Below are 25,460 nucleotides of genomic sequence, written 5' to 3'. Positions count from 1 at the left end.
AGGTGGCAGCCCTACCTATAGGCAATGTATGACAGATCATACTGCCATAATAGGGTAACTCAATTAGACTATACCGTCCTTCAAAGTGTTAACTGAGTTGCTAGGTAATTATGTTTTTATGTATTTTAATCTAAATTTATAATATATTAATTTTACAAAATTCTATAAAAGAAAATAACTCATATTGTAAAATCGACCTTCTTGGTTGCCCTTAGAATGATAAATCCTATCTATTGTTTCGGGAATATCTCAATTAGTGAGAAGACATAACAATCCTTTTTTTTCAAAACTCAACAATCTGAAACAACAAGTTTCGACGAGAGAAGAATATAACATGTGCTCAGAATTGAACACGTGTTTACAACTAATTTGAATAGCGAACAAACAAAATTGGAACATACTTAGGTAAGCTACGTAGAAAAACTAATCACCCTTTTTATGAAAATGCACTAATATACAAACAACGGTTTAACGCAGAAACTGTTCTGGCACTTATTAAAAAGTGCATTTAATAAACGTCGAGTACAGTTAAAACTTTGATTTTTGAGTACTAAATTGTGGTAAACGGGTAAACGATACAAAAATAATATTAAGAACTAGTTCCTACGTAAATAAAAATCAAAATTACAAATTGCTTAGCGCAATAAGTTTGACATTGACAAAGAGTAGTAATACTTCAACTGAGTACTTTAACTTATCTATGGTATAAAGAATTGGCCACACTGAAAAATAATTTGTATCCAGCATATTTTTTCGTAATACATATATTTATACATTTAACTAAATTTTTGAATTGTAAATACGAAGTATTAGAATGGAAAATTAGTATGAACTACGACGAAGTTTTTAATTTCCTATTTATACTTACATAATCATTCTTTTTTTGTCAATTCTCAACCATAACAAATTGTGACTTTCCATAAATAAAAAGAAGATAGATTTTAGTAGGAAACATAAAATTAAATTAAGTGACTTTTTAATCTCAACAAACTATTGCTCACTTGAAGCAAGATATTCAAATACAAGCAACTTTAAAAATGTTTTGAGCAGCAGTAATCAATAAATTAACAGCATTAATTTCTATTATAAGTTCTATATTACTATATAGTATAAAACAAAGTCGCTTTCTCTGTCTCTATGTATGCTTAAATCTATTTTACTTATATACCATAGGAATAATAATTATGGTTATGTGCCATCTAACGGCTAGTGGCTGTACTAAAAAACTATGCGTAATTCCAACATAAATGACAAGATTGGTATTTTCATTGTAAATAGGAGGCTTTTACGTAATTAAACTTAATGTTTAAAATATATTTTCAATTTTTGCAATATTTTGTGAATATTTATTGATTATTGCTCTGGCTACACTAGGAAAACAATGGCGCCCCCTAGCCTTCAAAAACAAAAACATTCCTTTTGTCTTCTTTAATCCAATATGGCGGTAAACGATTTATGAAAGGTGCGAATTGTTTTGGTTCGAAACGAGAATTGAAAATTGGAAAAAAACGCCGAAACGCGAAAAAACGTACGAAAAATGAATTGACGTCGCGAAATTATACGTGCAACGCTCTGTTTGGTTTTGAATCGAAGTGAGTTTTGTGTCAATAATAGTGTTATATTTATGTGGTATTTAATTCTAATGATTGCACAAATGATATGTGGCCATATATTTAGCGAAAGATATGTCTACTAATGATAAAAATACATGTTCGGGCGTAAGTGATAAGACTGTAGTGGTAAAAGAGGAAACAAGTGTTGTTGTTCGGGATGAAGTCGGTGAGAAAAAAACGGAAAAACACAGGCGAAAGGTGTCCTTTCCTCATGATGAGCAGCTAGTCACCAAATACTTCGAACCAGCCAACCCTTGGCATGAAGGTAAGGCAATTTTTTTCGTTGGCAGAGTGACAAAACCTTATAGGAGCTGTCTTGCTATTCATTTAGTTATGTACTATAATTATCTTGTTTTAAACAACGTACATGTAAAAAAATAACAGAAGAATCTATAGTATTATACACACTGAAGAAATGACACACAATTTTTTTCTCAGCGACGAAATTTTTATTAACACGCTCTTATTAGCTTCACCTGTATGTTTGTATGTAAACCATTCTTTTAGACTCAATTTTGACTAATTGTACAACATTTAGATCTAATTCACATCTTTTACACTTGGCAAGTATTGATGCCAATACAATAATTCCTTGTATTTATCTTAGTATCATGATTTGAATCACCAGGATTAATTAAATCATTTTCTTACTTAGCCATACTCTGTATAAGAGCAAGTTAATGAATTTGGTTGATACTTTAAGTTGAATCAAACTGAACATGGTGTGAAAATTTGATTAAAATCGGTAGAGTAATTTAGGAGTCCATCGCACATACACAATGTGTCACATTATTCATGTATATTAATCCTACTAATATTTTAAATGTGAAAGTTTGTAAGGATGTGTGTTTGTTGCTCTTTCACGCAAAAATTACTGATTCGATTGCAATGAAATTTGGTATGTAGACAACTGGACAATTGGAAGAACATATAGGCAACTTTTTATCCCGATATTCCTACGGGATACGGACTTACACATGTGAATCCGCAGGGCACAGCTAGTATATTATATATATGTTGTTAACTTGGTATTGCTTTACATGTACATCATAAGTACAAGTCACATCAACCAGTGGAGTGGAGGGCCCTACCTTCATCCTCACCCTTCCCAGTCCATACCTTTATTCCTGTTGTCAACACTTTTCTTACTACCTATTATACTATATTCTTTTAAAGCGGGCTGCACATTCATGAGACACTACCTCTGCTAAGTGTTCATGTGATGATTGCTTACCTGTTATGAAATATAAAAAGTACTGGCATCTCTCAGAGATCTATCATCCACCTTAAGCACTCAATAATAGGCCTAGATTGTGTATACTTCATAAAACTGTTAGTTTTCATCTACCAAAATCATGGGAGCTTTCATTTAAAAAAATATTATTTATTATCTTAAATCTTAAACAGTATATATGCATAATTTTATAGCTGCACTAGCTGAGTCCCAGGCTTTCACCCGCGTAAGACCATACCCAGTTGTTATTCCAGTTGTCCAGCTGTCTATGTACCAAATTTCATTGCAATCAGTTCAGTACTTTTGGCTTGAAAGAGAAACAAACACACACACACATCTTTACAAACTTTTGCATTTATAATATTAGTAGGATTACTATCAAAATCAGATAAAATGTTGACATGAGATGGATCAAGTTGAGTATATCCCATGTTGTAGCTTATTTTCATCTTTCGAGATTTCAATGAGATTTTATTTAATTTTTCTTGTAAAATGCACTATATTTTCTAATAGCTGCTAACATTTTAATTTAAATGCTAAGATGGCAACAGTGACAATAAGTTTATTTTATCTTGCTGTAAAAACTAATCAATTTCTCTAAAATCCACTCCACAAATGTTTTAAGTATATATGTCTATGTATATTCATGGTAAGTTCTAGAAATGTATATATATATATATATAATAATAGTATTATACAGGGGGACCACCTTGTCCTGTCAAGCGTGTGGGTGTGTGAAGCAAACAAGCAAATTGTCTCTGTATTGAGAAGGTCTGAATAGCAAAATGAAATAAGGCTTTAAGTCAATTATTCACTTTAATTTGCTTTGAATTGTCTTGCAACTATTAAATAAGAGAAAAATAAAAAGGTCTTACCTACAAATTTTTTTTTTTTATTTATTTTGTTTTATCTCCTGTGGTACAGTTAAATATCTTAAAAAACTTAAAACAACAGCTCATATAACATTAAAAATAGGTGTGATTCGGGTAGCCCAAGGCTTCTGGGCCATCATTTGATAGTCTTTCCTGATAACCAGTCACCACTGCCCATAAACACCTGTAACACTGCTGCTGTTACAGGTGCTTTGCCGGCCGGTTTCTTTTCTGAAAAATAACTGCATATTTTATCACTTATTCATCCAAATATTTAAAAAAATAATTCAAACTAGCTGCGCCCCGCGTTTTACCCGCGTAAGTCCATAGGAATATCGGGATAAAAAGTTGCCTATGTATTATTCCAGTTCAGCTGTGCAGCTGTCTACATGTCGAATTTCATCGCAATCGGTTCCGTAGTTTTTGCGTGAAAGAGCAACAAACACACACACACATTCTTACAAACTTTTGCATTTATAGTGTTAGTAGGAAAGTAGGATATTCAAATTTTTTATAGCAACTAAATCTTCCGCCTTGTTGAAACCAAAAGTCTCTCTTCTACTTTTATATTGAGATATTTTTTATTATAGCACTATTCTCGATTTCTCTTGATTGTCTAGACATAAACATTGTTATAGCAAATAATAATAATAATAATCATCATCATCATCATCATCATCATCATCATCAGCCCATACACATTCCCACTGCTGGGACACGGGCCTCCTAGTAACTAATAATAACTTTAAATTAAGGTGTGAATGTTTTGATCATGCTGAATTACTTAAATCAGCTAGCTAACGCTATAGAACTTGGCATGATATTGGAGCAGTTTATAATTTGTGTAGTTGCACATTCCGTAATGTAAGAATTGAATAGCGTGCATTCAATTCTCGTAATTTTATATGTTTGTTGTTATCATAATAGTTAGCTAGTTTAAAGACGTGACTTTGTCCGCCATTGACTTGTGGTTTTCTAAAGGATGTTTAATAGGCTCAAAGGTTATATAAATAATAAATAAACTTAAACTTATAACTGCGAAAGTTTGTAAGGATGTGTGTGTGTTTGTTGCTCTTTGACGCAAAAACTCAGACTTAACTGATTGCAATGAAATTTGACACGTAGACAGCTGGACAACTGGAATAACATATGGGCAACTTTTTATCCCGACATTCCTACGGGATACGGATTTACGCGGGTGAAATCGTGGGACGCAGCTAGTGTTATATAAATGTATTTTTTTTTAATTATAGAGCTATTGTTCAAAAAATGAATGAAGATCACCGATGGCCGAGAGGTTAGGCGCTGCCACGGTTCGACAAATGACGCGGGTTCGAATCCCGCATCCTGATAGAATTTATTCTGTTCTTTAAAAATATCTCATATGCATGTTTTCTACTTGATCGCGGTATAATCACTGAGTGCATCGCGAAACAGTTTTTAATTTAGATAGCAACAGCTGCGCCCCGCGGTTTCAGCCGCGTAAGTCCGTATCCCGTAGGAATATAGGGATAAAAAATTGCCTATATGTTATACCAGCTCTCCAGCTATCTACGTAAGAAATTTCATTGGAATCGGTTCAGTAGTTTTGGCGTGAAAGAGTAACAAACACACACACATCCTTACAAACTTTCGTATTTATAATATTAGTAGGATAGTAGGATTAGTAGAACTAGTAGGATAGGAAGTAGGAAGTAGGATTGTAACTTTGTATGAATGTATCTGATGTATGCTCGATACTCTTTCATGCGAAAATCACTGTATCCGTTTGTGAATCACCGTTCCCGGTAAATTCGATATGTATATTTCGCACACCCGAATGATGTAAGTTGAAACGTCTATTGCGCTATTGATGAATTTTCACGTAGATTTGCCGCCATTGTCGTGATGATGTGGGGGACTATAATAATAATAATAAAAATTCTTTATTGTACATAAAGAAAGAACAATACAATGGACATAATATGAAAAAATAAGTACAGAAGGCGGTCTTATCGCTTGCAAGCGATCTCTTCCAGACAACCGCAAAGCAGAGGAAAGCTGCGAAGGAGGGGAGTGGTAGTGCACAAGATAGAAATATACTATCTTATACCTTTAAACAAGCAATTCTTGTATCTTTAATATATAAAATTCTCGTGTCACAGTTTTCGTTGCCATACTCCTCCGAAACGGCTTGACCGATTTTGATGAAATTTTTTGTGCTTATCCGGTATCTATGAGAATCGGCCAACATTTATTTTTCATACCCCTAAATGATAAGAGTAAGGCAGAACAGCGTTTGCCGGGTGCAGCTAGTATATATATATAATTGGAATCTCGGAATCGGCTCCAACGATTTTCATGAAATTTAGTATATAGGGGGTTTCGGAGGCGATAAATCGATCTAGCTAGGAATCTTTTTTAGAAAATGTCATATTCATGTTTTATTCGTGTTTTATTGACTTAAACTTACTTTTTTAACAAATAGGAGGCGTTTGAGTAAACCCAATTTATTATGACTCTTCCTGACATCTATTGGCGAATAATACTATAAATGCGAAAGTTTGTGAGGATGGATGCATAAGTATATGTGCGTCTGTTACTCTTTCACGCAAAAACTACTGAACCGATTGCAATGAAATTTGCTTCGTTGATAGCTGGACAACTCAAATAACACATAGGCACTTTTTATACCGATATTCCTACGGGATACGGATTTACGCGGTTTCAACCGCGGGTCACAGCTAGTTGTATACTAATTGTGGAGTATATGTGATGGATACTGTGCCAATACAGCCTAGTATTTGTGATCAACGTTTGTTGAGCAACAGTTGGTGAACAATGTTGCCGAATGTTGCATTGGTTCCATGTTCTCGCTCCTCTAAAACGTAGTTATCGTCCAGTGGTGAGGACGTCGGAGTTAAAAATCAATAAGTCGATGGTTCGAGCGTAGCATTGGCGGCTCAGTGGTGAGGGTCTTAGAGGAGGATATGACGGAGGTTCGAGACCAGGCGGGCGTGCAGGAAATAAATTGGGTTTTTCAATGTATCTGCGCATATGGACACTATCACCACTGCTCGAAACGGTGATGAAAAACATCGTTAGGAAACCGACGTGTCCAAGGATTAAAAGTTGTCGTTGAAGACTACATGTGACATCTGCCAACCTACATTTGGCCAGAATAGGAGGTTTGTCATAACACGTGGGAACAAATTATATAGGCTCATGATTACATTACATGTTACATTAACTCGAAAATGGAGTTTATTCTTTCACGTCGCAACACAGCGGTTGCATGATATGACTTCTGTGTCTGGAGATAGTCAGGAGGCTAGAGAGTGACATGGGCTGCTTTTAGTCGCAGTGAAACATCTCATTCTTATGGAATTTTCCATTGACGCGAGCATAGCCGCGGCGCGAATAATAGTTTGTTTATAAATTGGTATTCCACAGCAAATATCTGAGACTAGGTTAGCATATTTCTTTTTTTATTTTCTATTAATAATATTAAATTAATATTTGCTAAGGTGCTCAAAATACGCGCCTTCCGTCTCTAAATATTCTAATCTGCGTTCCACGGCATATATCGCTATAAAAATGACGGTAAATTCTACAATTTAAGCTCATAATATAAAGCTGAAGAGTTTGTTTGTCCGAACGCGCTAATCCGATCAGGAACTGCTCAACCGATTTCAAATGTATTTTCATCATTGGGTGATTCGTGTTCGTGATCCCCAAGTCTAAAAAAATCTATTATGTACCGCAATCGAATCGCATAGTACAATTCAAACCTTTGGAAGGATTTTGACATATTAGGTGTCGTTCTAATCATCATGATACCAGAAAGCTACCAAAAAAATCCTGTTCAAAAAATCCTTTATGTACCCGAAAAGGGTGTCTTAGCAGATCGCCATTTGCGGCTTCATCTAACCGACCATGAAAAAGACTTTTCGCGGTATCTATTATATCTTAATACATGTATATAAAACGCAGAGGTGTCATTCTCAGTCTAAGCCACTCGACCGTCCGGGCTGAAATTTGGCAGACAGATAGCCACTATAAAGTAGACATCCGTCAAGAAAGGGTCCTTTTTATTTTATGTCACAGACGGCTATGGAGCTGGTGGGACGCCTGATGGTAAGCGCTACCAACGCCCATGAACATTTGGAGATGCATAAGGTCCATTGCAGAACTATATAAATTACTAGCTGCGCCCCGCGGTTTCACCCGCGTAAGTCCGTATCCCGTAGGAATATCGAGATAAAAAGTTGCCTATATGTTATTCCAGTTGTCCAGCTATCTGCTTACCAAATTTCATTGCAATCGGTTCAGTAGTTTTTGCGTGAAAGAGTAACAAACATCCATACATCCATACATCCATACAAACTTTCGCATTTATAATATTAATAGGATGGTTTCGATAAATTCTCACCAAAAGGGGTTAAAATAGGGTAGACCTTCATCCCCTATTTTATCGTAGTAGGTAGAGTTTGTACCATGCAAAATTTGTATCGACCACGCGGCCGTAACTGCGGGTAACAGTTAGGTTATCTATGTACACACACACACACACACACACACACACAATCCACGCTAAACATATGTCTATCTACATCGATAAGCTAAGCGATAGTGTTTGACTATTTTTACAAATACTACGACCGTTATCAATTATTTTATTATTATTATTGTTGCCGCTTATACAATGCGAAATTGTATACGGCTAGCCAAGGTCGCGCGGATTAGTGTGGGATTAAGTTGATCGATATATGCTAGCTACGGTTGTTGTGTGTGTGCGTGCTTTTTTGTTTGTTGTGAATCTAGATGTGCGCGTGCGCCCGCGCGCGTGTGTGTGTGTGTGTGTACAATATTAAATGTATTTGATGTTTATTGTCTTATAGTGTTATACTAGCGCACCGTCCCGGTGACACCCGTGGTATATTCGTTCCTCTCTCCATAAGAACCTTCGTTATGCCTTGACACAAAAAAAAATATATGAAAATAGCCCATTTGGTCTAGCCGTCCGCGAGTTTTACGCTTAGCAACAATTTCGGTGATTCATTTTTATCTATAGATTATATAGATATTATAGTCTATATGGAATTTTTAGAGAATACTCGTAGATAGTAACATCATCTTATATTTACAACATTATTTTTGAGCGGAACCGCAGGCTGAAATTTAGCGTTGACCTTTGCGCGTATGTATCCAGTATCAATTATTTAATATTTAACATAACAGCACCTGGATGACCGAGCTTTGCTTGGTTTAACTTCGTGAAATTAGATTGTTTATAAGCGTTTTTTCCAGTGAACAGGTGCATTAAGAATACACAAAACAATATAAACAATTAGTCTAACCTCAAAGCAAACACTCATTGACTTCGTTACTTGACAACGCCATCTGCTGGAACTTTAATTATTCCCCAAAAAATAGTATTATTATTATAATTCGCCAATAGATGTCAGGAAGAAAAAATAGTATTACTATTATTATTCGCCAATAGATGTCAGGAAGAGTCGCTAAGTTTAAGTCGATAAAACACGAATATGACATTTTCTAAAAAAGATTCCTAGCTAGATCGATTTATCGCCCCGGAAACCCCCTATATACAAAATTTCATAAAAATCGTTGGAGCCGATTCCGAGGTTCAAATAATAAATTTGTACAAAAATTGCTCGTTTTTAAGATATAAGATTTTACAATGGGATCAAACGACTACAATTGCTTATCAAGCACATGAAACATTCAGCGCGAAAACCCGCGGAGTGAACGCGTAACAAAACAGTGGAATCCCTCGAATTTAGAACCAGGAGTTTTGGGAATGTCGGTTAGAAATTGCTTACAGAAAATACTAGTATCTTACTAATATTATAAACGCGATAGTTTTTAAGTATGGATGGAGGTATGTATGTATGTATGGAGGTTTGTTACTATTTCACGCAAAAACTACCGAACCGATTGCAATGAAATTTGGTACGTGGATAGCTGGATAACTGGAATAACACTAAGGCATAGAATTTTTATCCCGATATTCCTACGGGATACGGACTTACGCGGGCGAAACCGCGGTGCGTAGCTAGTGAACTATAAATCTGGCAAAGTGTCATGTACTTATTGCGCACGCGCAATTTCCCAAAAAGGTTTAAGTGCGACATGTTTTCTCTACGTGTTGATTTATAAACCTACAGGTGAAGTTAATAACAACCATGGCCATAGCAAGCATAAAGCATAGCGGCAACGTTGCATGCGATGTATCACATATACGGGAGGGGGAGTGGGGAGGGAGGGAGAGGGAGGTAGCCCAGTGTCACGACCAGCCGCAGCTCAGACTGCGAGGCGCTTTGGTATCGTATCGCATTGTTTCGATGTTTATCTGTTTCAGTTTAGGTACCCGGTCGGGTGGTTGATGGCCACCTTTGTTATTGTCCTTCACTGCTGTCCACTATCTAGTCTTAAATGTAGTGCTAGCTACACTGATCATTTAAACGAAAGATTAGTATTTTTGCATGTGACGACGCGCGGTAAAGTGAAACTTTATCGATTTTAAAAATACCCTGATAGAACTTTAACCGATTAACATAGTTTTTTTTTTATATCACCATCGGCCATAGAGCTGGTGGGTCGCCTGATGGTGAGTGCTACCACCGATTCGAGCCGAGATGTGCCCACACTGAACAAAATCACTATATAATGGCGGTTTCCGCCGTCTGTGTGTCTGTATGCTTAGATTTTTTAAATTACGCAACGTAGATTTTGTTGGGATTTCAAGAGGAAGATTTAGAACTATAGAAAGAAATGGAGAGTGGGCGGGGTTTTACACTCCGAATTTAACACGTGCGAAACCGCGGGCAAAAGCATGTAATATATTATTATTTTATCTTAATATATATAAATCTCGTGTCACAATGTTTGTCCTCAATGGACTCCTAAACCACTTAACCGATTATAATAAAATTCGCACATCATGCAGTGCAGTTCGATCCAACTTGAGAGATAGGATAGTTTAAATAATTTTAATTACTGTAAATGACAACTCGGGCGGCGCCGGGGCGTGCAGCTAGTATATTACATATATAATTATTGTAAGAAGTGTCATTAGACCTTGTACTCACTAATAGAGAGATTAGCAGAGCAGCGGCCAGCTAGTATTAATTGTATGATGTCATGCATATACGAGGAAATCCTTGCGGAATAGACGTAGATATAATTATGAAAGCGTGTGTCTTCCCGATACAGTACCTAGATACCTACAGGCACTGCTTATTTCGGGACTAGATAAAATCTCTCGAAATATCCACCAGCTCTATTTATTGTAATAACATCAGGCCAAACTGCAGCTCCGCACCTAAGTCATCCCGAAATATATATGTTTTACCATTTCACAGAATATTATGTGGCAATTCGCGGGCGAAATAATGCATGAGTAATGTGTGTAAAGTTTAGTCACAACGCCCAAAATAGCTGGCCCCGTTACGTCCATTTGAAATATCACTGTCAAGGTGTGAAGTTTTCAAAGCCAATGTCGTTACGGCGATAGTGCGCGTTCGTTTGTATGTTTTGCTCTCGCTGTGGGTGCAGCGGTTTCGATAGGTTTGTGTGGAGGGGTAGAGGGAACTTGAGTGAGGTTATTTATGGTATATTATGTGTTTTAACTAATGAAATATAGGTGAAGAGTTTGCTGGTTTGAAACATGCTAATCACAGGAACTGCTGGACCGATTAAAAAAATTATGTCACTGTTGCATATGTGCGAAAATTCCGAGTGCTATAAGGCTTTATAATATGTACCATGGGCAAATCCGGGGCGGAAGACTAGAGTTAATTAGCTTGGGTTTTCGGCCGTAGCTTCACTTGTACGGACCTCAAAGAAACGTAAAACGCATTATATATTCTATTTCATTTTATAATTTACTTATGTAAAAGTAACAAGACTCATCTTGTGTAATTCTTTAAAACTATGTTAGTATGCCTTAAATATAAAAAGCAGCGGTGGCTCAATGGTGAGAACCTCGGACTTCAAAATCGATAAGTCGGGGTTCGAGACCTACCCAGCGTGCAGGAAATAAATTGATTTTTCAATTAATCTGCACATGTGGATAACATCACCACTGCTTAAACGGTGAAGGAAAACATCGTGAGGAAACCGGCATGTCCAAGAATCAAAAGTTCGATGACATGTGACATCTGCCAACCCGCACTTGGCCAGCGTGGTGGATTATGGCCTGAACCCTCATAGGAGGCTTGTGTCCCAGCAGTGGGAACATATATGGGCTCATGATGATGCCGTAAATATAACAATTGTGAAAGATGCGTTTTCTTGATCTTCGCAGTTGTATGGCAATGCTGTATGTTATTATAAAATCTATAATCCCTACTAATATTATAAATGCGAAAGTAACTCTGTCTGTCTGTCTGTCTGTTATGCCTTCACGCCTAAACCACTGAACCCATTTTGATAAAATTTGGTATGAAGATAGAATTGAACTTGGGAAAGGACATGGGATACTTTTTATCGCGAAAAAAGGGTAGAAAGGGTTGAAAGAGGGGATGAAAGCTTGTATGGAAGTTCGTTATTGTCAAACCGATTTTGATGAAACTTGTTATGAAGATGGAGCTAAACGTGGGAAAGAACAAACCATACTTTTTAATGCGAATAAAATACTCCTTACCATGTCGCGCGATATTTGCGAATTCTACGTGGGCGAAGCCACGGGCGAAGAGCTAGTTTTATATATATGTTCCCACTGCTGGGACTCGAGCTTCCTATGAGTGATTCAGGCCATAATCCACCACGGCCACGGTCACGGTCAAGTGCGGGCTGGCAGCAGGTCGATGTTACATGCCGTGGAACTTTCGATTCTTGGACGCGCCGGTTTCCTCACGATGTTTTCCTTCACCGTTTCGAGCAGCGGTGATGTTATCCACATGCGCAGATTAATTGGAAAATCTATTTATTTATTTTCTGCACGCTCGCCTCATCTCGAATCCCCGACTTATCGATTTTAAGTCCGAGTTCGTCAACACAGAGCCACCACTGTTTTTTATTTGTGTATCAATACTGTATTTTTCAATATTAACTCAACTTCTGTAAACAAATGCTAGTGCGGTATAGCGGTAAGCGAGCTGGCCACGTTTTTTTCCTAACTCGAGCCTAATTTTGGATGCTGGCCAGTGTGTTGTGTTCAACTAGACACTAGGTAGTCGCGGCGCGATGTCAACGACCCGGTGGAAAATTACTGCGGCGCGGTTAAGTCTTGCTTCCATCTAGCATTCGCCCGCGGCTTCGCACGCGTTACTATCGTAGTGGCTTAATAGATGTCATCCTTCCTACTAATGTTATAAATGCGAAAGTTTGTAAGGATGTGTGTGTGTGTGTGTGTGTGTGTGTGTGTGTTTTGCTCTTTCACGCTAAAACTATTGAACAGATTGCAATGAAATTTGCTACGTACACAGCTGGACAACTGGAATAACATATAGGCAACTTTTTATCCCGATATTCCTACGGGATACGGACTTACGCGGGTGAAACCGCGGGGCGCAGCTAGTAATACATATATAAACCTTCCTCTTGAATCACTCTATCTATTAAAAAGAAAACCATCAAAATGCGTTACGTAGTTTCAAAAATTTAAGCATACATAGAGACGCGGGAAGCGACTTTGCCTTATACTGTGTAGTGACTAGCTTTTGCCCGCGGCTTCGCACGCGTCAAATTCGGAATACTCAAAAAGATGTTGTGATACATAGAAAAAACTTTCCTCTTAAATCACTCTATTTATTACAAAATAAAAAAAAAAAACCCATCGAAATCCGTTGCGTAGTTAAAAAGATTTATGTTAAGCATACATATGGACGAAGTAGGAACGCGGCGTTGCTTGATGCTTTGTAGTGGTAGACGTTCCTCAAAACCACGAAGGTTCCCAATTAGACGTGTGTTTTGTTTTTTTTTATGTCATAGCGGGCAACTGAGCTGGTGGTTCGCCTGATGGTAAACGATCACCACCGCCCATGAAGATTCGCAGAGGCTTAGACCTCTGACTCTCTCCAAATGTGCTGCCCGCTTTTAAGGGATTAGGAATAAGGAAAGGATTCATGAATTGAAAAACGAACGGACTGGGAAGGGCTAGGAGGAGGTAATATGCCTCCGGCTCCCCCACTCACCGTACGAAACACAATAGCAGGCTATTATTTCACGCCGTTTTTCTGTGGGGGTGTGGTACTACCCCGGTGCGAGCTGGCCGCAATTCGTGCCGAAACGTGCTCGACTCTCACACAGTTGTTTTTTTCTGTTTGCTTTTTTCTATCACTCCGCGCGTTTCGCAATCGATTGAATGTGTGTGATTCTTTTTCGTGTTTGATAGGAAATTGTCGTAATGACGTTATATGTCTATGATATAGAGGGGCGGGGCAGTCGGTACGGTCATGTGAGTGTGGTTGCCCGTGAAGAGGGAAGAATGAGGTGGGAAAAACCAGTTTCACCACACGGGCGACGCTGCCGGCAACAGCTAGTCTACATATTAATGTTGTTTAAGTTACAACGTGTTTTGTTTTATTTTTTTTAATCTTTAATAGGCTAGCGCTTGTCCACGATCTCGCCTGATTGATGGTACGCTGAGATGTGGTCTAGGCAAATATTAAATATTTATTGCACGTAAACAAATATGGGGTCAAGAACTGTCGATATGAAACAGACGGTGGTGACGTCATCTTTATTTATGTTTATAATATTTTTGTCTATATGTTAATCTGTGTGTTTTGCTGTCTGCGACCTTAGGTGATCGATGATTCGATGTTCTATTGAGTATTTAATATATAACTAGCCTTTGCCCGCGGCTTCGCGCGCGTCAATTCGAAGTACTTTAATAGAGGTTATCCTATTCTACTTATCCTACTTCCTACTAATATTATAAATGCGAAAGTTTATAAGGATGTGTGTGTGTGTGTGTGTGTTTGTTGCTCTTATCCGCAAAAACTACTGAACCGATTGCAATGAAATTTTGTATGTAGACAGCTGGACAACTGTAATAACATATAGGCAACCTTTTATCCCGATATTCTCACGGGATATAGACTTACGCGGCTGAAAACGTGGGACGCAGCTAGTTTATCTAGATTATAACTCTACGTAGATTATAAATCTACCTTTAATCTACCTATCTAGATTATAACTCTACCTTTCGTGACACCATCCCGTAACCCACGCTCGACTCGTACGACACTGAGTGAGTCAGAGTGACTTCATACAGCCGGCATTACGTAAACACCGCCTGACATCAAGGTGTCGTCCATTCTATGCTGTTTGCACGCATTTCGTTGCCGTCCGAAACTGTTCTGCGACGGTGCGGCGACACAGGGCGAGCGACGCGATTGCGTTATAAATATTATTACACTAGCGGTCCGCCGCGGCTTCGCCCGGGGTACATATATAGCCTATAGCCTTTCCCCAATAAATCGGCTATCTAACACGGAAATAATTTTTCAAATCGAACCAGTTGTTCCTGAGATTAGTGCGTTCAAACAAACAAACTTTATTTATTTATCCAAATCACATGCCATTACAGGTTACAACCCAATGCGACATTACAACGAAAAAAAAAACTTACAACTAAACCTAACTAATTACCTAACTAATAATGATTATAACATATTATATCTAACAAAACCCTTGCAACATCACTCAATGGACAACAAAAGATATCCGTTTTATCATGAACAGCATTGATAAGCCGAATAGTTTGGGTTAATGGTGCTCTCTTCTCTCATCTTCTCTCTTCAGCTTCAGCTCTCTTCAGCTCTTCTGTCTTCAGCTTTATAATATTAGTATAGATACAAAGTCACCTCTCTCTTAGTATTTTCTTGTGTTGATTTTACGCGAGGATTATACATTTAGAAAATAAGCCTTTTTGACGATTTTTAAAAGCGATTTATTCATTATATTATTTAGCGAGGGTAGTCACGAGGAGACGAGGAGACAGTCAGTCTCTGTAAAGAGTTCGATTCGACTTAAATAATATAATTAATAAATCGCGTTTAAAATCCGTTTAAAAGTCTTTAATTTCTAAAAGACCGTTAGAATTAAATCTAGCTTCTCCGACCGGTGTGGACAAACCATCAATGATAAGATGTTATATGAATCATGATATAGTTTGAATTATAAATAAACATACATCATCTTTATTTGAACAGTCTCTTAACGTTACATATTTGGTTTTTACTATGCTATGTCTAATATTTGTTCCTTATATTCTTTGCGATTTTTTTTTTCTTTTATGTCATAGCGGGCAACTGAGCTGTGGTGGTTCGCCTGATGGTAAACGATCACCACCGCCCATGAACATTCGCAGAGGCTCAGACCTCTGAGAATGTGCTGCGCGCTTTTCAGGGATAACGAATAAGGGATAAGGAAAGGATTGATAACTGGAAAGAAGGAACGGGAAGGGCGGGGAGAAGAAAAAAAAAATAAATAAAAATAAAAATCATTTATTGAACAAATTATAAATCACATAGAACATGAAACCCAGACTCCTAATATAGCTTTTGCTGTGTTTCAGGAGTCTGTGTCTTCCCGATACAGTACATAATCGTTCAATTTAGACACAATAAAATGTAATTGCAGCTACATACATATGACATTTAAATTCTATAATTTAATATAAGTTTATAATATGTAATAATTAACAATTTTAATAATTTACATTTTATCAATAAGTTATTTATATATTCATGAAATTAAACTACTTAAAATCCGAGTTTTGAAGTAGTTAGATTGTATGTGTATGTGTAGTGTGTGTGAATATTAATGATGATATAAATATAATAGAAAATAAGGAAATTTCCTTTTTGTTTTAGTATGCTCGTTGTGTAAAGTCTATTAAAGTTTAGATCTAATAAAAATTATATTTCAATCTTCGTTTATATAATTGTTTTTAACAAGGAACTAAAACACCCTCATATTGTCAGAACTAAATTTAAATGGAATGACATGGCAGGCACCAGCTTTCAAATAAAAAAAAATAAAAATAAAAATCGGGCCATCCAGTAAACAGTTGGTCCACCCTTTTTTATGTCGGTTTGTAAATAATTAGTTATATACTCATAAACAAAAGGCAAATTTAAAAAGATAAAAGTAAAATCCTTTCAGTCTCCCCGTGACCGCGCTCGCTGTAAAGTGTTTGAAACTTCGGGTTATTAATATAATGAATAAATCGCGTTTAAAATCCGTTACAAAGTCTCTAATTACTAAATGTTTAATACTCGCGTAAAATCAAACACAAGATAATGCTAAAATTCTTTCATTCACTAAATTAAAATAAAATTCATCAAATACGTTTCAGATATTTGATTAAATATAAAATAACTCCAGATTATGATGTCGACTTTTATTATAATCGAAAACTAAAATTTGAAAATAGCAGTATTGATGAGAAGGAAGTAATGGTTGTATTTTCGCGGTTTCTCTCGCGTAAGTCTATATCCCGTAGGAATAAGGGGATAAAATGTTTCCTATATGCTATTCCAGTTGTCCAGCTCTCTACGTACCAAATTACATTGCAAACGGTTAAGTAGTTTTTGCGTGAAAGAGAAACAAACACATACACATCCTTACTAACTTTCGCATTTATAATATTAAATAGGATAGGATAGCATAGGATAGTCTTATACATATTAGGAATTAACTCCAATGGCTTCGTTGTATTGCATTTACGTGTCAAATGTCATAATTGTAAAATACATCTAAACTAGGTATACTTGCAAACAGACATTTCTCAGATTATTGATTCGTTTACGTAACGAAAATGGTGGCGAATCGATCCTATTCTCAATTGGATTGGCATTTCAAATGATTGGTTTAAGTTTGGGGAGCTGGATGCCTATATCCTTTTCCTTACCCTTGTAACCCACTCCTTTCCTTTATTCCTCTCGTCAATCCCTTCTTAATCCCTTCCCAATATAATTTAAGTCGGCAATCCATTTGTAGAGGCGTAAGGTCTGCAATTAACCTTACGCCTCTCCAAATGTTGGTATGGGCTATGGGGATATGGTTCGTGGTAGCGCTTACCATCAGGCGACCCGCCAGCTCCATTGCCGACTATGATATAAAAGAAAAAATATCGTAAAATAACTGGTGTACCCTTCTTACAGTGCCGACGACGACGCGGGCGCAGCTCGCCGCCGAATACCTGGAGGCGTGCCGGCGTCACGGCACGCCGCCGATCGACTCTGTGCTGCAGCAGATACGGGTGAGTGGCCAGTGGGTTCTGTTCTGTAAGAGATGGAGAGAGAGAGAGATATCCCCCTAATCAGTCGGATACCAGATACTGACGTATTCTTTACTGAGGAAGATGTATTCAAATGATATAGTTTTATGACTTCCCGTAAAAGCGTTCCCGTAATCCGTTATGCTTTTTTTATCAAATTCATCAGATTCGATTTATCAGGTTAAGTATAGAACTGTTATTAATAAGACAATAAGTACTTTTCACGAAATATTTAACTGTCTTCCAATTGTCTGAATTAGACCAATTTGTATGGGATTTAAAGCGAATCACACTGTAAAAAGTTTAAGCTAAAATGAGCACTTCCTTTCAATGAAGTCGGTTAAAAAAAGAAGCTTTATCAATCACCACAACCAATGAGGCAAACGCGATCCCGTGACGCGACGCGTAATTATCGCTACGACAGAACACAAAGATATTTGGCATACGACGTGTCGTTAGCGACACGTGAGAACGATATTTGGCAAATATTGTAATAACCATAAATAGTTTTAAAATAGTGGGCGGTTTGTCTGTGCGTGTTCCTTTCCTAAGGATAACGAAGCCGATTACCCTGTTCCTTTCCCTTCCCAATCCTTCCCTTAATTCCCCTCATCTATCTTACTTTTTTTACCGGACACCTTTTAAAGTCGACAAACCATTTGCAAAGACGTATGGTCTTTGCGAAAGGTCTTACGACACTGCAAATGTTAATGGGCGGTGGTAGCATTTACCATCAGGTTACCCACCAGCTCCTATGCCGACTATGACATTAAAAATGTACGCCGCATGGCAGATCACAGTAGAACTTTATATAATGTAATGCCTTCCTTATAACCTGTGAATCACAATAATACATTTTGAATTTTGAATTTTGAAAAAAAAGGGGATCAAAATGTATAGTTTGGTTGAATGATGAATGATGAAAATGCACTGAAACAGAAGGAAGAAAAAAATCACTATAAATGTCTGGTATAGTTTAATAGATATCGTTTTAAATTAAATGAAAATTGATTGATTTCACTGTTCACGAAACAATTAATGTTTTACAAAGATTTTTTTTTAAGAAACTGAGAAAAACTGTCTACATCCATAGTGTTGTATGTATATAGTGAAATATGTTGCGTACAATAAATTTCCAGGAGTTACCCGAGAACACGATAGGCGGCAGCACGCGCGCGTCCCGCCTCGCGCTCGCCTCGTGTTCGCTTCGCGGCTGCGCGCCGATCGACGCGCTCGAGGCGCTGCTGAGGAAGGTGCAATTTCGCAGGCTCGAGATGGACCAAGTGCACGTCGACGACGAGGGCGCGGTGGGTGCAAAGATCTGTACTGTATATGTGTGTTTTTACGTGGAATAGACATAGACATACATTTATTCACAATCAAATACACACACAACAATTAACAAAAAAAGACAAAACACTGAGCATAAAACAGGAAATAAGAAAAAAAAACATATAAAAAGAAAAGAAATAAAATAAAAACTAACTTAAGTTGCTGTGATGTGTTATGGCTGTGAAAAGGTCCAGGCTCAGCTTTATATGCCATGAGTCAATTGACCCATGAAGCTGTTAATTCTGCCAGAACCCAGAAGGAAGATGGATAGATTAGAAAGAAATAAATAAACACAAATAAATCAACAATGATGTTAGGCTACATTATAGATAAATATGTAAAAGAGACAAGTGAAAGAATTGAAGGATAGAATATTTAAATTACCACAAAAACAGAAAAAAAGACCAGGATATATATTAATAACGGATAGTAAATAACAGTGAGAATAATGTAAATAAATAAATAAAAGCTACACAAATAATAAACAATAAAAAGTTGGAAGCTAAGATACAGTACTACTTATTACGTAAGATTCTGTACCGACAAAAGGTACTTCCTGTACGCACGTCGGAAGTTAAATTTAGACTTTATTATATTTAGAATAGACTAGATAGCTTTTTCTTTTTTTCCTTACGAACATTGTAAAGCTCAAGAGTTGCGCTAATCTCGTGGACTCACTGGTCGAATTTGAAAAGCTCTCTTCGTGTTACATAGCCCTATCGCCATGGTGAAATATGACCTATGTCACTCCTAGCCTCCTAACTGTCTCCACAAATATCATCTTAAAATCGCAGCTTTGCGACGTGAAAAAAAGACAAAACAAACAAACACACTTTCGAATTTATAATATTGTTAACGGTGTACATTAAATAATTTTTCAGGAAGCGATTTTTGATATGATCGAATACTATGAGAGCGCGACGGCTGTTTGCATCAATGGGCAGAGGCATTTCGGCATTAGAGGATGGCAGTCTGCCTCTAGAATGATCAAGAAGGTATGTTGATACTAGTTGGTACTCGCGGCGTGACTTGCGCGCAATCCGTGTTAATAATTGCATATGTGGTAATCATTATCAACCTGTGAACAATTTTTTTGAAGTGAACTTTCTTTAGAGTCGTTGTGATTTCAAACCTGATGCAACGAAAAAAACGACAGGTAAGAGACACAAATACAAAAATGTGTAGAATGAAGCCGGCAAAGAATGAGACAGAAATATACATACTATTTTATATTTTACATATTATTTATCTCATTCTTTTGTCGATTTACTGAAGTTTCACTTCTATTGTGTGGGAATCGCATACACACCAACCTGTGAACAAAATTATTTATAGATCTGATCAGCTGTTTTTGTGTAGTTTGCAGGCTCTTCTGTGTATCTCTACACCAGTAGTAAATGGAAAAAACTGTGCTATGACAATTCAAAAGTGGATATCATAAATAAAACTCTGTATTTGGTCTTTTAAAATCATTTCAATTTAAGATTTAATTTTTGTCATAATATATATATATATGTCCAATAATATTTATGGCAACGAACTGTCCTGTGGATCATAGGCAACCATATTGCATTGTTTGTCATCTTCCATACATTTGTTGATGCTATAGTAGACTCTCTGGAATTATACATTTTTAATGTAGTTTTTAATTTTAGCACTACTAAATTCTTGAATATTAAAAGGGATTCTATTATACAAGCATATACCTTGCTTGACCCACAAATGAATTTCTTGCTTTAGAAAGCCTGAAAAGATGTGTTTCAATTTCCATTCTGTTTCTTGTTATATTATATCGATTTGAACATGCTACGATTGAGCCAGCCGCACCGGGAAGTACCATACTCCACAAAAAGTCCATATGAAATTTTAGCATGTTCTTGTGATTCGTACGGTGAGTGGGGGAGCCGGATGCCCATTACTTTCCTCATCTTTCCCAGTCCATTCTTTCCTTTTTAGTCGTCAACCCTGATCCTTTACCTCTTAAAAGCGGTTAGCGTATTAGCAGAAGCACTACCTCTGCAGCAAAGAATCCTCTAGATTAATTTTTTTTTTTTTTTAATACTAATCTCCCTCTTAATCTCTTTTCAGAGCGCAGAGCTGTCGGAGCTGGAGATATCCGAGAGTCCGTTGGAGGCTGCGCACGCGGAGGTGCTCGCTCGTGCGCTGAAACCGCTCGCCTGCAGGCTGCGGTCGCTGTGCTTGCAACAGGCGAACCTGGCCGGAGAGCCGCTCTTGTGTTTGGGTGAGATAGAGCCGTGAATGTAGAGTGGGAGAGAGCGATGTAGAGTTGTAGAGCATGAGATTTGAGACTGATCGTTTGCAAGTGCTTACAACAGGTGAGCCTGGCTGAAGCCGCTCTTGTGTTTAGGTGAGAGATATTTTTAGAGTTTGAGAATCTTAGAACTTTATAGATAGAGTGGCGAAGCCCTAAAAGGGGACAATATAAAGTTCCTGCTGTACAACAACAGCTAACATTCTAATTAACATAGTAGAACCAATATAGAGTTTTAGTGCAGGATATTAACGTCGAAGCGCCAATATACAGTTAAAGAGTAGGAGAGGTTAGACAGAGAACATACATCATGACACTGGATTTTTTAATATAATCAAGATATCAATTCGCAGTGATCGCGCTGAAGTCGAACAGCTCGGTGCGCGAGCTGCGGCTCGGCGACAACCGGCTGGAGCCGGCCGACGCGTGCCAGCTCGCCGCGCTGCTGCGCTACAACATGCGGCTGCAGCTGCTCGACCTCTCCAACAACTCTATACAGGTCACTGGGAAGAAAAAAAAATAGAAAAAAAGGAAAAAAAGGACAAAAAAAAAATTATGTAGGGCTGTGGTGTGGAGGGAGGAAGGTGGAATTCCTCTATCGAAATCCTTTACCAGCCTACTGGACTGGTGGGCTGGTAAGACCCCGATTGAATGGTGTTGGAAATATGTGGTTTATATGGTTCTGTAGTTAGAACATTTCGCTAGCGCGATTCAGAAATGTGTCGCAGTATGCAGGTCGATTTACAAGTGTTGGAGGGAGTTATGTTTGTTGAAATTAATGAATTAAAGTACACACTCCACTAGATAATCCAATATATATATATATATACTTTTTTTTTTACAAGGAGGAAATTTTCAAAAGATAGATCTCCTATGGAATGCACCAGGATCCCCACAGCAATACGCCAAAATAATGTGGCTTATCATACCCATTGTCATATTCCAATGTATAAAGAGCAAGCGCAGAACCGGAACGATGTTAAAGACAACTCAAGACTCCCTTGAGCAGTCCTCGGTCCTTGCCTATCAGATTCATATCAGATAGGCAAGGACCGATTTATACCTTAAGTATAAATCGTGATATAATCACCGAGCCCCTCGTTCAATATTGGACCTCTCTCTAGCCCTTTCCGCCGACTCTTTCTGAAGCATAATGCATTCGCAGAAATCAAGTAGTTTTTTATATTAGTGTAGACGAAAGATACCGACAACGCTTCTTCTACGTAATTGGAATCAAGAATTGCAATAATGAGCAAATACATCGAAGCACTATGAGTATCCGATTTACTTTGTTAGTTTCTAATTTACACCAATTTCTCATATCCTTTTCCTTACTTCGCAGAGGCGTAAGTGTCCCCTAGTGGGGTATGGGGCAGATGATATACATCTGTTTAACTGATCGATTTTCTTTATGGACAAGTAGGTGATCAGCCTTCTGTGCCCTGCCAGACCGAGACATTTTTTTTTTTGTGCGTCCCCACCGGGATTCGAACCCAGGACCCCTCGGTTCTAAGCTCACGCGTTAACCACTGTACCAAGGAGGCGGTCCAAACTGTGTAGACGTATAGTGATTTTTTTTATTTATTTTGTCATGTCCCCCAGGACGCCGGCGTGGGCCACATAGCGGAGGCGCTGGTCGCGCAGTCGCAGCACACGCCGCCGTCGGCGCCCACCTCGCCGCTCTCGCCGCACCACTGTCCGCGTGAGTGGGGCATTGTTTATTGGAAAAAAAGACAAAAAAATAAAAAAAATAATAACAGCAATACACGATAGAAGTGAAACTTCAGTAAATCGACAAGAATGAGATGAATATATATAAAATAGTATGTATATATCTGTTTCACTCTCTGCCGGCTTCATTCTACACATTTTTGTATTTGCGTCTCTTACCTGTCGTTTTTCCGTTGCATCAGGTTTGAAATCACAACGATTCTAAAGAAGTTTCACTTCAAAAAAAAAAAAATATAAATCGCATTGGATTAGCGATAATAAAAATTGCACGGGCATATAGATCGATGGATGGACGGACACACGAACTGAAAGTGGGATAGACAGACAGACAGTGAGATACGGATGGGTAGATATTCATCGACCGAAAAAATGACAGGCAATAAACATAGACATGGCATAGACCGATGGATGGGATATACAGACAGACAGATGAATAGACGAACAGATAGACAAACCGACAGATAGATGGATAGACAGACAGGCATATGAATAGACAGACAGACAGACAGACAAATGGATAGACATACAGGCAGATGGATATACTGACAGACAGACATACAGACAGACCGACAGACAAATGGATAGACAGACAGGCAGATGGATAGACAGACAGACAGACAGACCGACGGACAAATGGGTAGAGAGACAGACAGACGAACGGACAGACAACCAGACAGAGTTTACATTTGCGTCTATAATATTAATAATAACCATTGAAATTTGTTCCTATTTCAGTGAGTGGCTACGAGTCGCGCGGCCTCGCCTTCCTTGTGCTCTGGAACAATCAGCTGACCAGGAATTGCACCAACCACCTGGCGAGGGTTGTGGTATGTATTTGTATCTAGTGTTACTAGACCGAATTGGTTCCATTCTATCGTATATAGCGCGTTTTTGAGTTTTGACGTGCAATCATTCACAATCTATGAATCTATGTACATATATGTAAAACTCAAATGTGACTGTCTGTCTGTGATAGTGATCTATCGATAGGATCGGTCTGAAATTTGACATGCAGATAGATGTTATCACGTAGGCATCCGCTGAGATAGAATTTTTGCTAAATTCCACCCCTCATTAGGATTAAATGGGCGATGAGACTTAGTACCGTGAAAATTTATTAAGACCGCATGGGCGAAGCCGCGGGCAACAGCTAGTCAATCTATAAAAATTGTACGAATGCATTGTCTGTAAATAAAACGTGCAAATGGTGCATGTATATTACTAATATTCTAAATGCCCGTTTCCTTTTCTCACCCGTCCTAGTCCATTCCTTCTTTCCAGTTGTTAATCCTTTCCTTTTCCCTTACCCCATAAAAGCGGGCGGCGCATTCACAGAGGTACCTTTGCGAATGTTTATGGGCGGTGGTGATCGCTTACCATCAGGCGAACCACCAGTTCAGCTGCCCGCTATGACATAAAAAAAAAGCGAAAGTTTGTAAGGATGTGTGTGTGTTTGTTACTCTTTCACGCAAAAACTACTGAACCGATTGCAGTGAAATTTGGTACGTAGATAGTTGGACAACTGGAATAACATATAGGCAACTTTTATCCGATATTCCTACGGGATACGGACTTCGCGGGTGAAACCGCGGTACGCAGCTGGTGAATGAATAAATTAAATTTATATTACAGCGTGTAACCCAATCGCTCTGCGTGCTGAACGTGGGCCGCAACTCGCTCGGCTCGGACGGCGTCCGCGCGCTCGTGTCCAACGGCTCCGGGGCGCTGGTGTCGCTGGGGCTGCAGGCGGCGCGGCTCGGCGCCTCCGCGGCCAAGTGTCTCGCGGAAGTGATACGGGCGGATTGTAAGCTGCAGGTGAGCCGCGCACACGCACACACACACACACACACACAAATGCAGGCACGCACGCACGCACGCACGCACACACGCACGCACACGCAACGCACATACACACACAAACAACACACTAATACCACTACGTATAAAAACTGGTAACACCAAGCGTATATATTAATACATCATCATCATCATCAGCCCATATATGTTCCTACTGCTGGGACACAGGCCTCCTATGTGGGTTCAAGCCAAAATCCAGCACGCAGGCCAAGTGCGGCTTGGCAGATGTCACATGTCGTCGAACTTTGCAGATGCCGGTTTCCTCACGATGTTTTCCTTCAGTGCAGTTTTTAAGCAGTGGTGATGTTAT

General features: G+C 38.3%; 1 protein-coding gene across 1 annotated transcript in view; it reads left to right on the top strand.

Moving 5' to 3' along the window:
• Positions 1 to 1,421: 1,421 nt before the first annotated feature.
• LOC119838480 overlaps positions 1,422 to 25,460 on the top strand; it is a 36,546-nt gene continuing 12,507 nt past the window's right edge. The window contains exons 1-9 of the mRNA XM_038364428.1: positions 1,422 to 1,878; positions 17,843 to 17,940; positions 19,098 to 19,265; positions 20,172 to 20,285; positions 21,379 to 21,532; positions 21,916 to 22,061; positions 23,165 to 23,264; positions 24,029 to 24,120; positions 24,926 to 25,108. Coding sequence (XP_038220356.1) covers positions 1,686 to 1,878; positions 17,843 to 17,940; positions 19,098 to 19,265; positions 20,172 to 20,285; positions 21,379 to 21,532; positions 21,916 to 22,061; positions 23,165 to 23,264; positions 24,029 to 24,120; positions 24,926 to 25,108 — 1,248 coding nt within the window. The 5' untranslated portion in view covers positions 1,422 to 1,685. The remainder of the gene's footprint in view (positions 1,879 to 17,842; positions 17,941 to 19,097; positions 19,266 to 20,171; positions 20,286 to 21,378; positions 21,533 to 21,915; positions 22,062 to 23,164; positions 23,265 to 24,028; positions 24,121 to 24,925; positions 25,109 to 25,460) is intronic.

This window comes from Zerene cesonia, unplaced genomic scaffold (genome assembly GCF_012273895.1).
Source record: "Zerene cesonia ecotype Mississippi unplaced genomic scaffold, Zerene_cesonia_1.1 Zces_u003, whole genome shotgun sequence".
Lineage (NCBI taxonomy): Eukaryota > Metazoa > Arthropoda > Insecta > Lepidoptera > Pieridae > Zerene > Zerene cesonia.
This window is presented reverse-complemented; position numbering and strand designations above follow the sequence as displayed.